The sequence below is a fragment of the Bolinopsis microptera genome, chromosome 8 (genome assembly GCF_026151205.1).
Source record: "Bolinopsis microptera isolate Bmic1 chromosome 8, MBARI_Bmic_1.0, whole genome shotgun sequence".
Taxonomy (NCBI): Eukaryota; Metazoa; Ctenophora; class Tentaculata; order Lobata; family Bolinopsidae; genus Bolinopsis; species Bolinopsis microptera.
In genome coordinates this window covers 1,715,445-1,731,267 of record NC_087079.1, presented here as the reverse complement: position 1 = coordinate 1,731,267, position 15,823 = coordinate 1,715,445, and the positions used below count along the sequence as shown (strand labels likewise).

The following is a 15,823-nucleotide window of genomic DNA, read 5'->3' as shown; positions in this document are numbered from 1 at the left end:
TGAAACAGGCACAGTATTAACATTCGAATCTGTAATGATGAGTGTTAGATGACGTGTAGTATGAAAACGACAAGTCAGTAATATTGAGAGACGTTGCGTCGTCTTCATGTCTTCATGATGACCATATATATTAAGATTCTACACTGGATTATATTGGGGCGACTGCAGCTTAATGCCATTATTACAGACTTGTCGTTTTTATACTCAACGTCAGCTAACGCTATCATTACAGATTCGAATGTTAATACTGTCAACTGTGTCTGCTGTAATCATAACATTCAAATGTACGATTCCGTAGCATAATAGCATGCACAGCCTCTGCAGCAGCAGACGCAAGAAAGGGTGATTCATATTATGTACACGTGGTCAAAATCGTGTCACGCATCCGCCTTTCTTAGCCAGTCAAATCACTCTGAAATGTTGAAATCTATAAGTTTATAAGTGTAAATGTACGTGATTATCAAAATACCACAATTCAACTACCATAGCAAATTGTTTAAGCGTCTTCCTGACATGAATTTGTGTGACAGAACGCGCGCAATTTTGTGATGCGATACGCGGGAAAAGCTCAGAAAGGATCTATTAATAATCTGAATGTATCGATTACGATTTCGAGTTTAAGCCACTTTTTCAACAGTCACAAAAACAGTGATACTTGATCGCGGTTTAACTACGATAAATACCTTGTCAACAGTCGAGGGTTCAATCCAAAGCTAAATCTTCATTTCACACGTGAACAATGAACATTCGTCTTAAGTTTCACAGAGAGAGCTGCTGCCGGAGGAATATGGAATGAATCTCGTTTGGGTCTGTTATTGAGGTGAACTGATCTTCCAAGCACATTTCTTTTATCGGTGTTTCGGATATTATCTCGATCAGCCTCTCTTTGCAGGGTCTGCCTGAAGTTACAAACAATTACGTAATTAAATTATTCAAATATTCGAGTTGTCTTATAAAATATGTACAGTGATTTGTAAACCCATTTACAGCTTACATTTGGGATGTAAAAGTGCGCTGAAGAGTCTGTAGAGGCAGGTTATTGTAGACCCCTCCCCCCCCCCCCCTAATCACTTTTACACATAGCTAATAGCTATTATGTAGAACTAACACTAGCTATTATGTAGAACTTACACTAGTATAAGAAATTCCTAACCCTCTAGGCTGCTGGCTTAACAAGTGAACCAAATCAATTTTAGAGCGAGGCTTACTTCAAATCCGTCATCTAAAACTATATTACAATAATATTATTATAATATTACTATGATAATATTACAATTGAATTAAATGCCAGGAGCGAGGTTAATACACAAGACGTAATCTAACACGTTATTATCATGTCACACTCACCTGTACTATCCACATCAACAGAAGTAGTTTTATTGAGCTTAACAAACTCTTTTGCTGACGAATGTTCTCCCTCCACAACAATCCTTATACCATGTTTACCAGAATAGAGCAAACAATTACAACCAGTTTGTTTAGCAAACTTGGCCAAACATTTCTTGTACTTGTTTTCATTTCTCATGTGATCCAGTTTATAGATAATTCTCCGCAAATTCAGATCCGAATCTACATTGGATGTTTGTTCAGGGTAATTTTTAAACATGATCTCTTTCATTGTTTCAATATTTTCAGAGACCTGAGTTAAAATGTCAGATGGCACGGTATCTGATAAGTTGATATCAGGTAAATCTGAGTTTAACAAAGAAGCAGACTTATCTCCAGATTTCAACTTTACATCACTGACCACCTCGTGATCAGATAAGATATCAATAATGAGATACAATTCTTCTTCTTGTTGAATAGAAATAAGATTTGAGAGGCAGAAAGTTATCCGAGTAATATGACTCTGATGATTGATTGTTAGTTCTTTTCCTTCAATGTACATCGACCTCAACAGTTCGATATCTTCTTCCATTTTTGCTAGGGCACATTTTAATTAAATTTAATAGAATGCTATTATGACACTTTGTATAGAAAATTGGACATTTTGAGGATTCTTACAATAGTGAATTGTGCTATTATTGTAAAAGTGGTTCACTGTTTTTAAAGAGATTGGAATCTTTTGTAGTCATATCTAAAATGTTAACTGAGACCCATTTTAATATTGATGTGCACATTTTAGGAATGCACAGGGGACATCAGTCTCCTTTCATACGACCGAATAATCATTTACTAGCTTTTTCCATAAAAAGGTAAAAATTGATACAGCGGATTATAAAACAAGTACATATTCACAATCCAAGTGTAATACTTACTTAAAAAATAAACTGTGCAACTAGTAAAGACTAAGAAAAGTTCAAACCAGGAATTAAACGTAAAATGATATTTTTATTACTCATAAAATTATAAAACGCATTGATTAAATACCCCATAGTATAATGTTAAATTACATTTGTATATAAAGATAAGATAATGTGAAACATTTTTGTTGTTTTGATACAAATTGTAGAACATGGTAGAAAACTTAATACCAATAAAAGATAACAGATAAAATAACTGAAACAATCAACTTAGGAACAGTCACATGCATGGTTAATATTACTGGTTCTACTGCGATAGTGTAACAGCAACATATAGCGCAATATGGGCGACAATGTCGGCTAGGTAGCCGGCATTGTCGCCCAAATAGCGCCACTGTAATAGCCATAGGTGGCGGTAGGTAGCCGAAATTATCGCAGTTTAGAGACAAATATCGACATATGACCGACTTTGTCATTCACGCCATATAGCTAGCGCTAGATGGCGGCACAAGCGTAAGCAAAATCTAGCGAATGCTAGTGAATCAAAGTAAAATGTATGCTAAAATTGTGTAGCTAATTGACATACCCGCTGCCTCAATAACACACGCTAGCGGGCGCGCCCAGGCGTGAATGACGAAGTCGGTCGTGTGTCGATATATGTCGCTAAACAGCGATAATGTCAGCCACCTATCGCTTATATTACAGTGTCGCCCATTTAGCACTATATGTTGCTGTTATACCATCGCAGTAGAACCTTACTTCACAGTTCTGACAATTATAATTATAAGGTTTAAACTTTAAATTTAGATTATTTTCCAATTAGAAACAATTGCTTTTTCGACGATATGCTTTAAGAAAGCATAAAAGAAGAAGCATTTTTTCGATAAAAACTTAATCCCCGTTAAAAATAAAAATTATTAAAAGGTTTTAAATTACCCAGCAACACTGCTTGTTGAAACTTGATATCGCAATTATGGATTACATCGCTACCAAGCCTGTCATGTTAACAATAATGTCAAAAGTTAATTAAAACCTAATGGCTAATAACAAATCTCAGTATTCTACCTATTGTGCCATACATTCCAGATGTATTTTAATCTACATTATAGTTCCTGCTTAGCTGCAGCCGCATCTTTCTCCTGTTGTGCCAGCACTTCAGGGTCGATGATCTCACTGGTTTCGGTATCACTAAGATAGCCCGTCTGTCCGATGTAGAATTGAGGTTCCGCTAGCAGAGGGGAGGCGGAGTAGGCCTTCAGGTCACGTGGTACAAAGTTTGAGGACCACTCTTTACTGAAACATGTTGAGGTTAAGAGATTAATACAGTCAGGTCGCTTCTGTCAGCTGCTTTTTAATGAAACTAGGGCGTTGATCTAACTTTTGACGATTATAATTGGAAAAATCGAATGTTAAGATACTGTAACTGTACAAAAACAGAAGCGTGAAAAAAGCAAAATTTGGATTATTCAACTTACTTTGGATGCTTATTAAACATAAGAGGAAGATACTCATCAACAGCCATCATCTTAGTCAGAGGCTCCTGCCTCAACAGTTTCTTAGCGCCGCTCTGCGACACCAGATACCCCGCTGTCCAGTAACTGTAATCAGGCAGCACCAGCCTCGAGGACAACGGTACCCACTTCTCTTTTGAGTGGTACAGGATCTTCCTAGCCAGATATATGAGATCCCAGTCCAGTCCCAGATCATCTACCTCCCTCATCATAGCAGCTAAGTTAGATTTGAAGTTGGGTTTAAATCGGACATCGTCTTCTAGCACGACCACTTGTTTGTAGTTTTTAGCGACCACTTCCTCCCAGATGTAGTAGTGGCTGAGGAAGCAGCCGATTTCTCCTAGCTTGAGTGGACGCATTAGGTAGGGGTCTTGGTAACCGTCTAGTTGCTTAACCTGAAATTATAATAGTAATCAAACATTAATTGTAACAAATTTTAAATTTTAATATAAGCTGATAATTTACAATGTTATAGAGAATTCATCAATTGACCTTCTCCGATTTCCTTTTTAAAATTTTCCCACGATAAAAACCAGCTCCTTAACTAAATCCACCCACTTTCATTTCCTTAAGCTTCTCATCGTCCAGTTTTTTCCCATCTACAGCATTGAACACTCTCGCATCAATCCCCATCATATCAAACAGAGCCAACATCCTCTTCCTCCTCTCCGGTCTCCTCTCCAAGTTAATCATGTACACCTCATCAAACCCTAACTTAGAAGGAGCAGGTCTCTTATTCTGTAAGTGCACTGATTTAGGAAAGTGTTCCACGCCCATGCGCAGGAGGAGCGTGTCTGCGTAGTACTCCTGCCACCCCACTATCTCCTCGCTCACTGTGTTGTATTCCCCGCGCGTTAGCATGTACCCGTACGTGTGCTCGTTATCTATAAACATGGGTACTCCCGCTGCTTTAGCGTTTAGAGCGAAGTGGATGATGTCGTCTATTGGACCGGAGTAGGATTTGTCTATGGGGTAGTATTTGAGTTTGTCTGCGTTTTCTCCGTGTAGATCGATTAGAAGAGTAGAGTGTACCATGGGAACAGGGTGGGCGCCAAGTTTAGTTTGTCTTAGTATTTCTTTGTATTCAGGAATGCTCTTGTAATATCCTCCCATTGTCATTCCTGGGAGAGTTATAATTATATTTAAGAGTTGTAGAAAATTTAACAGCTCTAAAAAGAATCATAACAAAATTATAACATTCCCGGTTACATGTGTTCCAGCCCATCTTCAAAGTGAAACTGATTTAATACATAACAAATACACAGCACTTATCAGAAAAAGAACACAATCACCACCCACCAGCCCAGTAGTTAGAATAAGCCACCTCGTTGGTAACCCTCAACATAGGCCCCACAATAGTCTTCTCCCTACTCAGCAGCACGTTCAGAGTTTCCGGGTTTGTGATGAAGTTGTCCGTGTCCACGAAGAACACGTATCGTAGAGAGTTCTTTCTGGCGTGATCTAGAACATTCTGCCGGATCTTCATCATGTGAATATACCTGGGCGTGGAGGGGTCGCTGTGAGAATTAACTGTAAATTAAGGCGAGATTTTAACCTTTAAATTTATTAATAAAGTTAAGTATCCTGATCGTGATTAGATCTAATTATGTTTCAATTTAAGAGCAGCACCAAAGTAGGGACCAGGAACGAATCAGAAACACACAAACCTCTCATCGTCCCAGGAAGTAGGACCCAGGGACTGTGTGTAAGCTATCTGAGCTAGTGTGTTGAGTGTAATGTCGTGGTACACACTGCGCGCACTGTCGCTCCACTCTGATAACATTAGAGGAGTGTTGTCTTGGTTGTGATCTGGGAAACACTGAGTTATTGTCATGTAGGTTATTACTAAAGGGGTTAGCAGAGCGGCTATAAATTTAATTAATTAAAGCATTAACGGGGGGTTAATATATCATAATATAAAGCTTACTATAACCATTATATGATAGGCCGTAGATAATATTACTCAAGCACTTAAGCTTATCAGTGTAGAAAGTTGCTTCTGTACCTACCAAATAACCTTATAACCTATTACAAGAGTAAACACGAAGTATTTAAATAATATAACCTGTCTGAATGTAAACTGCTAGAGAAGATTTAGGGTAGTTCAGGTTCTCAATGAATCCCAACCACGTGGGCAGGATGTGGGCACGTGACCGTGCGAGTATAGCCAGCAGGACGGTGGGGTGGGACGAGGCTTCCTCCGTGTAGGACGGTGTAGGATGTAGGATGGAGAGGAGGAGTAGGGGTGCTAGTCTGACACACATGGCTGGAGACTGAGCTACAGAGCAGTGTGATTGTAAACGTATTGAACAAATAGAAGGCATGTATGTGTTTTAGTTTTTGAGAACTCTTTGATTAAGATGGAATGTAGAGACAATAAGAACAGTGTTGACACGTACAAGTTCGTTAGTTCATTGTATTGACACTAACTTGGGGATTTGAAAAGGAATTGTTCAATTTAGTCGAGACTAATTCTCTGCTCAACAAAGAAAGTACATGTACCGTAATAATAGAAACTTAACTTTCATAATTCATAGCAATTAACATTACATTAACAATATGATCCTTTATTGATGTACTCTGTAAAATTTGAAAACTATTTAGTTTTAAAAATATCGAAAAACCCTCTCTGAACATAAAAATGTTTGAATAAATTATCTAAAATTTTTAGCCACTGTATTAAAATATACGAAAATCAGAACAGCAACAGATCAGAAAAGTTATCAAAATCAATAAACTTAAAGTCGATGTTTATTTTGTTTAAAGATTTAACCACTTCAAGTGGCAACCCAAAAACCATCCTCCACCTCCCTAGCTGTCCCATCAGCCCTCAACTTCTCCAACATCAGCCCCACGATCCCTTGTGCTGCAACAACTAACCCTGGGTGTAAGTTCTCATTCTGATACACAATCTCCGTTAACTTGCCCACTCCCACGTGACTCTCCTCACCCCTGAGGGCTGCTAGCACCTGTCCCTCTCTGTCCTGTCTATGAGAGAGATACCGGTCAACTACCCCACCATCCTCCACCTGCCCATGTCCAGGATACACCCTGACCGGAGCTAGCTCTCTCAGTCTGTTCAGAGACTTGATGTAGTGTGTGTAGTTGGAGAACTCTCCGCTGGAACCTCCTAGGACGGTGTCAGCGGAGAAGAGGGAGTTCTCCTGGAGGAGGTGGAGACAGATACTGTCATCTGTGTGTCCAGGGGTGTGGAGGACACGTAGTGTGCAGCCTTCCGATACTTCTACTAGCTGGGGATGAGAATGGTCTGTTAGTGATCAGAAATATGTATAACCACATAATTGCCCATGATATTATTTATTGTTTCCTAAAGATATAGATTGTAATAGCGTAAGAAGTTTAAAATCAAGAAGATATCGGTTTATTTCTAGTCTAAGGTCTTATTTAGGTATTATATGTACAACATTATACTTGGATGTATTCTGTGTAAAATTATCTTTATCCCGGTTACTGCGACAAGTAAAAATGCTCTTATTAGGGAAAGGAGTTTACTCGACGTTTCAATGTAACTACATCGTATTCATGATCTCAAATTATTTGTTATAGAGTAGTGTTGAAAGTATTTTTTAAAATAAACTCCTTTCCCTAATACTCTAATAAGAGCATTTTTACTTGTCGCAGTAACCGGGATAAAGATAATTTTACACAGAATACATTACAACAATGCGACTCATAAACAATACTCCAATCCGGATTTTACATTATACTTGGACCTACCTGTTTATCATGAAGATGGTGCATGTTCTGACCAGGTGCAATCTCTGAATCAAACGCATGAGGCATCTTAAACACAGGAACATTACACTGTTCAGGTACCTTGCTATCTCCAAGTATCGCGCAATCTCCTCCATGGTTAGAACACATGGTTTTATTTCCTGAAGTCCACATCTCATCTAGAAGTGTCCTCACAGTACCACACCCTCCTAAATGGTCGGGATGCCAGTGTGTGATGATGATTCCTTTGACAGTGAGGTTGGAGGATCTCACTGTGTCCCGGAGTAGATCAGTGTAGCTCTTCTTGTCCGGCTCCCCTGATAACATCCAGGGTTTAGCAAGAGGAACTTGTCATGAAATGGGAGGCTTCAAAGTCATGTCACGACAATTTGGGTGGTTATCTTATTTTGGTTCATCCACGAGACAAGACAATGTTTACTCAAATAAATACAATTTAATTAAACGATAAAAAAGTATAGAATAAAATCTATATATAATAGTAGTGTCCTGAGTTAGGTACGTGTGAGACTTGCCTCACGACAGCTTATTTCGGCACTGTAGCTGTGTGCTCTGCAAGTCATTACTCCACAGAAATAATAATATTTGAGTTACAAACTCGGTTTCAGTTTTAAAGCCCAAATAACTGCCTCAAATCAATCATACCAGCATAATATTTTAAAAGAAGAAACCAGCAAATAATTCTTTTACTGAGATATTCTTACCAGTATCAATAAGCACAACATTAGGGTACTTCCCCACCAGGTACGTATTAGTCCCTTGCAGGGTTTTAGGACCAGGATTCTGACCCAGTACCCTGGTGACAAGCGGTGATAGAACCTCTACATTGGGCAGCGCTGCAAGCCCTTTCCTGTACATTGTGTACTTTGTGGTGAGGTGGAGAAGAGAGTACTTTGAGAGTGTTATCCAGATTAGGATTGACATCAGTTCTAAAACTAGAATTTTAGGTAATAGTTAGAGGTCTTATCTTAGTATTTTAGATCCTTTAGATATTTTCGCAACCAGTGGTCACTGGTTTAAACAGTGACTGGTCAGCCTCAGCTGAAAACATGTTACATGTTACCTTGAACCAAATATTAACGTTTCAATATGGTTCTGTGCGGCAAATGACAGTACGATTGGAAGTTGACTATAAATGGATGAACGAATTCCGAAAACCAGGATACCGACTTCCTGTTCTTATCGCCAATATAACTGGTGGATCTAATGTAATAAATTTCGCTTAGTTTATACTTTATTCCACCTAATTTACAAATTTTAAATTCTCACTGAAGTTAAGAATGAAACTCGTAAACTTTCCACAAATTACGATATCTAATTATGATATTATATACAGATTACAGAAACAGATGACATATAACGTGCTTTATCACAAACATTTCTATAGGATATCTTACAAATAACTATAATATCGAAACGTCATGTTATGTTATGATGGTCTTGAGGCATGAAATGATTAAAATAATTTCAAGAAGCTTAAGAGTGATACAAATTTCGTCTTCAGCTGCAACTCTGCAAGATGTGTAATTCCAGTCATTGATAATTTAATCAGAGTCAGTATATATTTAACCATGGAGGATACTCCAATATACATTAACCTTAAATCAGGTTCAGAAATTACCACATTCTACACTTCAAATAGTGGAGTGTTGTGCAATGCGCAATACAATACTTGTTTTTCAATTCAGCTGAATGGTTTGGAAAATGTACATTTCAACATTAGAAATTTGTACATTTTAACACCAGACATAACTATTCGCACACAGCCTTGCTTCCTGTACTGTTAACGTTATAATAATCACCACATTACTAGTCAGAGCTGAGTAGATTCAGAAATACTTGACCTGTCATAAACATAATCATTATATAAATACTTTCTAGCGCATTCCATGCCGAGTAATCATATTTGTAATCCTGCAATGTCTTCTCACAATAACCGATATTCTTTTCAAACTGCGTTCCTAAAGTAAAGTATCGTTCTTAAATGAAAACATTAAATAATATGATAATGGGTAAATATAAAGCAAAAGAAGCGCCCATAAAGTAGTTAATGTTCCATGCGTTAAATACACACTAAGTTTTTAAGCGTAATTCACTTGAAATGTTCAAGGTGTATGTACAATACAATATCCCTGTACAGTGTACAATGTACTATACAATATCCCTGTACAGTGTACAATGTACTATACAATATCCCTGTACAGTGTACAATGTACTATACAATATCCCTGTACAGTGTACAATGTACTATACAATATCCCTGTACAGTGTACAATACAATATTCCTGTACAGTGCAGTGTACAATGTACAACTATACATGTCCTGAACTACCTTATACAATATCCGTATTCCCGTATAATACAGCTACAGCTAAACGTCTTAAACACGATACGTTCAGTAAACAGTATCTAAAATTATCAGGTGTCGTTCAGACCAGCCTTACTGAACTTAGATCGACAAAACCGCCGAGATTATATGTGTATCACGTGCACAATGATATTATGTAACTTAGTACTACATATTGTACAGTATCATCGCATGTATAGTACACACGACAACACTTACACAGTACCAAGTACACACCACAATGCACAATATCACGCCTCTTCCACTAGTTCTTGTCACCCTCCTCCCAAACAAGTGCACTTCTTAACTTAGTCATCATCATCATCGTCATCGTCATACTCGAAGAGGGAGAACTCTTTGAGGAGCCAAGCACCGTACTCGCTAGCTTTAGCACCACAGTAGCAGCCAACAGCAACAACAACAGGTACCTGACAGGAAATAGATTATACAGTGTACATGTTGCCACAATGATTTCTCCATGTGATTGTGATAATGTGATAATGAAATCATATTGTATTGTATTATTCCCTATTAATAGTTTGTTTACTACCTTCCCCAAAATCATCTTCTCACACTTGGCACCCCCGGCCCCTCAGGGTCCACAATTATGATTTAGTTTGTTATGAATCAATTAGTCTTACGTTTCATACAACTTATATAATTAGTACTAAGCACATTCTACACCCTCTCCTAAAAACCCTGCAGACTATTAAAATCTCACCATGAGAGGGGATATCTTGCCAACACCACTGGGCATCTTCTCTATAGCTCCAGTCTGAGTGATGATACTTCGTTTCATCAACAGATTAGAGGGGTTCACCCTCGTCACCTGCCTTAGAATGCTTCCAAACATCCTACCTTTGGGACGAGGGTATTGTTAATAGGATCTCTGCAACTAGTACAAGGACTTTCATCAAGTAGGGATCATTTTGGATTTTTTACACGTATGTTTTTTCAGAATCTTTAATTTTATAATAAACTCGCTATGAAAAGTGTTTCCTGTAATAGAAATAATAAAATAAATACATAAAAATAAGTTATTGATAAGCAAAACAGGTCAAGGAATAGCTGATAAATGAATATGAAATCTCACGACATAGCAAGGTTAGGGTTAACCCTTCTACATTCATCAAAAACACGCTTATACTGAATAATGGTATCTGAAAGTTGGTAGAAAGTTGTGTTTATAGGGGTTGTGATCTGATTCAAGTTCTCTGGTATGGGTATTAGGTTGCTGCACACTATTGATAGGAACTCGTGAAGAAGAGGTAATGTGTCTTTAGTGTAACTGCTCGGTTTATATTCAACCTGAAAACAAAGTTTGAGTTTAAAATATGTTCTCAATATTGTTTAGAGTCAGGAGATGAAGTTACGAGACTTTTCGATAACACACCTTGTACAGCTACAGTGTACAATATATATTTAGTCTATTGTCAGTTTCACTGTTCATAATATGAGAACGCACATAAGATATATTATTTACCTCTATAACGAGGCATTTGAAGTTAGGTCCTAGGAAAACACTCCCAACTTTGATTGCAAAATCTCCTATTTCATATTTCTTTCCCTTAGCCTCGATTCTAGTGAGCTTGTTTGGCTGATAACAATCGCTCATTTTCGTGAGGATTGTGTCAAAAGACCTCTCTGAGACTAGCACATTCATTTGTTCAGTAATTGTGAAACTTAGTGATTCGTTCTCTGATGTGTGTATTACCTGGAAGCTTCTTCCTGACAGTGCTGAAATATTTGGTGTAGAATTACACACACTTAATAATTATCATAAAACTGGCTTCAAGTCAAGCATCTTAAATAAATCACAGGTTGAACCAAAGCAAATATATGCCTATGTAAGGCATTTAGTAAATATTAAAGCGACACTACGATAGAATTAGAATTAGAATTAGAATTAGAATTATAATCAAATTTACACAGCAATACAATAAGAATAAAAAATAATTTAAGAAGCTTCAATCTGCTGTGCAGGACATTCAAGTCAGTCAAAAACTGTTAGCAGAACACCCTTCTAGGGACATAAGGATATAGCATGTAAATTGTAAAACAAAATAAGTAATAAATTAATGAGTGGTAAAATAAGATATGATTTAACAGTGAACTGTGGGCATGAAGGTAACAACTAATGTTGAAAATTACATAGATGCCCACTTTGGAATTTCGTAAGTAATATTATTTACAGTTATACACAGAGAAGTATAGAACAACATTAGAATGGCAATGATAACAAATGGGAACGAATAAAGGAGATGTTTAAAGTTCTATACTTCTGAAAATAGGTCATATAACGCAGGGGGCCTTTCCACCCGACAAAAACTCCAGCACCTTAAAAATTGTTTCAGTTGTCACATAGCTAGAGTGTAGAAATAGTCGAAACTATTGTTTATTTCATAGGATGAGACTCCTTGAATTACATCTGACATAAATTTAGATTTCATACATTGTGAGAAATTTACACTACATTCTATAGTCCTTATGTTCTCTGGAATTGTATTCCAACATTTTGCACCTAAATATGTAAAGGTTTTGTGTGTCCTGGATTTGTGAATATAAAGGTTGCACCTCTCAGCATCACGTGATCCTCCGGATACATAAGAAAATTTACCGGTGAATGATGATGGTGCAGCCTCATTAAGAATTTTATACATATACGTTGATAGATGGAGTTGTCGTCTTAAGTGTAAGGGTAACCACTTCATATTTCGATATACATTTACTGATGGTTCCTGCCAATGAACATCCAGTGCAATTTTTGCTACTTTCTTGTATAATATATCAAGAGAATTAAGTTTGGTTTTGGCAGCCCTAGACCATATTATATCCAGGTAGTCAAATTGGGGGAGCATAAGAGCATTTACAAACATTTTTCTATATTTCAGTGGAAGAAGATTTTTCGACCTGTATAATGCCCCTATTCTTTTAGCAATTTTTGATTTCACATAATCAATATGGTCTTGAAAGTTCAATAAATTGTCTATCATGAGACCTAAATATTTTTGAGATTTAGTTTCTTCTATAAAAAGGCATTCTTTTTCCAAATCCAGAGGGATTGACAACGTGTCCAGATTAGGATATCTATCAAATACAATGAATGAAGATTTTGCAGCATTTAGTCTCAGCTTGTTGATTCTAAGCCATTCATACACAATTTTCATATCCCTGATTACATTTTCATATATATGCTTCGGGAAATGTTATCAAAATATAGTGCACTGTCATCTGCAAATAAGTAAACAGTAGATTGTGTGCAATTTCTACTGAGATCATTTATGAATAAACTAAATAGAATTGGTCCTAATATGCTACCCTGTGGCACACCTGTTTTAACAGGGAGTGATGTGCTTACATTACCACGTATTTTGGTGTGCTGCTTTCTGTCCCCAAGGTAGCTTTGGAACCACTTTATGAAAAAGCCATCAACTCCATAATACTTAAGTTTTTTCAATAAAATATTATGGCTTACTGTGTCAAAGGCCTTTTTAATATCTAAGAATACAATTGCAGGTTTCTTCTGTGATTCCTTAGACGTAAATATTTTATCAAATAGATTAAGCATTAGAAAAGTGGTGGAATGATCTTTTCTAAATCCATACTGATTGTTGGTAAGCAGTTTATTTGTTTCAACATACTCTGTGAGCTGTTGGTTAACAAAATATTCTATGCATTTTCCAAGTAGGGGGAGTATGGATATTGGCCGGTAGTTATTTGGATCATTAGGGTCACCAGTTTTAAGAATTGGAGTGACTGATGCAATTTTACATGCCAACGGCATTGTTCCACTTTTCATACTAAGGTTTATAATATGAGCTACTGGATCGATGATTTGGGGAATAATATACTTATATACTTTAATAGGCATGATATCGTTAATAGATTTATCTGATGGTATACTGAGTATATATTCTTTTACTTGTTCAACAGTCACCTCTTCGAATACAGAGAGTTTACACTCTGGTGGAGGCGGCATATATTCTAGAAAGTCGTCTGAATCCTTTTCCTTAATTGATTCTTGTAATATTGTACCAACTGTGGCAAAATGCAGGTTAACTCCGTTAACATTTAAGTTGCTTGGGGAAGAACTACTTATTTTTCCAGGTAAGTTTGAAGCATGTTTGATAGTTTTCCAAATACCTTTCAAATCGTTTTTTGCACTTTTCACAGTAAGGTCCTGAACAATATTTGTACGTCTGTTTTCTTTGGATAATTTTGTCACATAGTTTCTTTGGGGACGATAGTTATCCCACGAAGTAGAGCATTTCTTATGTAGTTCACTTTTTCTGCAGTTACATATTCCATTAATACACTTACACTTGAATTTGTTTAATTGTCCTAAACGCTTTTTATACTTTCTGAAAAGCATCTTCTTCTTCCGTATTTCTGCCAACAGTACTTTAGAGGGATTACAAAGAAAGTTACTATTACATTTAATCTGTTTAGGTGGACAGTAATTATCATACGATTCCTGGATGTGATGATTAAGTCCATCTAGCGCATGGTCTACATTAGTACAGCTTAGAATATTACTGTAGTTACTGCAGGATCCCAGAAAATAGCTTAAGGCTTTTAGATTGTTTAAGGAGTGGTCTCTGATAAGGACCTTCTGGAATTTACTAGCTTTATTTACTTTAAAGTCGAGAACACATTTGAGAGCTTGGTGATCTCCTATTCTATCATCAAGTACTTTACACTCTATGAAATTAGAGTAACAGTTAGTCATTACAACATCTATTGTGCTCTGCGTTATTCTACCATCTAAGTTTGCAACTCTAGTAATTCCTGTAACAGTCTGTATTTAAAAGGTAGACAAGATAAAGTGACACAAAGCAGTAATATGTAGTGTTGAGAGCTACCTGACAGGTTTGGCAAAGCAGTGTACTGTTCACAGTCCATTCTCCATGGTAAGAGTGGTTTGGCGCTGGCTCCAATGTTTGTTAGATGGTTTTGAAGGGCCTCCTCTGCTTGGCTTGATGTCTGAGTCGAGGGAGGATACCAATGTAACACACTGAAGACAAGAGGTGTAATTATTAAAACGATCATAATTTATTATCTTAACTGAGCAATCTTGTCAGGCATACCTAATAATGAACTATAATTTCGTATCATGATAGAAATTATTCAGGATGAAAGGTCTAGTCTGAGACAAGAGCACAGCCTTCTTAACATGATCTGATTAACACAATATAAAGAGGGGACTATTAAATTGAACAGTTTCTTGGATACTGCACTTTAAATACTGTTTAGGACCAAACATAACTTATAACATTAAACATGTATACAGAGTTAAAATAGAAAACTAAATTTTACACATCATGTTCAAAGTTAATTGCACTCTGGTCCTTGTCCCAGTACAGTGAATACTTTTAAGATAAAATTCTAACAACATCGTATAATTCACTTACAAAGAAACTCCCATGTTATCTTTAGATATAATTCAGTTGCACCGTCGTGTCTTATTGAAGTTATCTTCTTTAAGCAGCTCACATTGAAAACTTGACAACCTATTAAAAATTGTTTGAATTTAATAAAACAAAATTTAATACACTGTACAGTGTACACGAAAATGGAAAAGATAACTTACTGAATTGTTGTACTAAATACATATTAAGTCTGACGTGGTTCAATTATCACACGAATCAGCCACGAAAATGTTCAAATTGTGTAGGAGGGTAAAGGACACAATTGCTACTAATGCTTCTTTGTGCCCGTAATTAAAAAAAAGATAAACAAAGCAAGATCAATGATCAGCAGATATGGATTGCTTTTGTTCCTTTCAATCTAAATATTCTTTCCTTCATTTTTCTCCAGTAGTTCTAGCAGTGGCGCCAGTGGCCAACAAAGGGTGGCCTCCTGAACTTTTAACAGGTACCCCTCCTCATTTAACCCTCAATCAAGCTTCCTATCATTCGGCTGAGTCGAGGAGATCGCATAGATCCAATGGATCCATAGCTATTCCCTAG

General features: G+C 36.8%; 4 protein-coding genes across 4 annotated transcripts; all 4 read right to left on the bottom strand.

Annotated features, from left to right (window-relative positions):
* Positions 1–16: 16 nt before the first annotated feature.
* Positions 17–1,957, bottom strand: LOC134819951 (RWD domain-containing protein 3-like). The gene is made up of 3 exons (XM_063830114.1): positions 1,348–1,957; positions 684–899; positions 17–412 (listed from the first exon to the last, which is right to left on the bottom strand). The coding sequence occupies exons 1-2, from the start codon at positions 1,916–1,918 to the stop codon at positions 760–762; spliced, it is 711 nt and encodes a 236-aa protein (XP_063686184.1). The 5' UTR covers positions 1,919–1,957; the 3' UTR covers positions 17–412; positions 684–759.
* Positions 1,958–1,963: 6 nt separating this feature from the next.
* On the bottom strand, positions 1,964–6,076 carry LOC134819949 (procollagen galactosyltransferase 2-like). Its single transcript, XM_063830112.1, has 6 exons — positions 5,820–6,076; positions 5,422–5,563; positions 5,054–5,253; positions 4,313–4,875; positions 3,719–4,149; positions 1,964–3,536 (listed from the first exon to the last, which is right to left on the bottom strand). The coding sequence occupies exons 1-6, from the start codon at positions 6,016–6,018 to the stop codon at positions 3,347–3,349; spliced, it is 1,725 nt and encodes a 574-aa protein (XP_063686182.1). The 5' UTR covers positions 6,019–6,076; the 3' UTR covers positions 1,964–3,346.
* A 189-nt stretch (positions 6,077–6,265) lies between these two features.
* Positions 6,266–10,714, bottom strand: LOC134819950 (endoribonuclease LACTB2-like). The gene is made up of 4 exons (XM_063830113.1): positions 10,576–10,714; positions 8,212–10,282; positions 7,493–7,806; positions 6,266–7,005 (listed from the first exon to the last, which is right to left on the bottom strand). The coding sequence occupies exons 2-4, from the start codon at positions 8,429–8,431 to the stop codon at positions 6,532–6,534; spliced, it is 1,008 nt and encodes a 335-aa protein (XP_063686183.1). The 5' UTR covers positions 8,432–10,282; positions 10,576–10,714; the 3' UTR covers positions 6,266–6,531.
* Positions 10,715–10,840: 126 nt separating this feature from the next.
* On the bottom strand, positions 10,841–15,379 carry LOC134819914 (mediator of RNA polymerase II transcription subunit 20-like). The gene is made up of 4 exons (XM_063830067.1): positions 15,266–15,379; positions 14,717–14,868; positions 11,338–11,591; positions 10,841–11,162 (listed from the first exon to the last, which is right to left on the bottom strand). The coding sequence occupies exons 1-4, from the start codon at positions 15,277–15,279 to the stop codon at positions 10,944–10,946; spliced, it is 639 nt and encodes a 212-aa protein (XP_063686137.1). The 5' UTR covers positions 15,280–15,379; the 3' UTR covers positions 10,841–10,943.
* Positions 15,380–15,823: the final 444 nt, after the last annotated feature.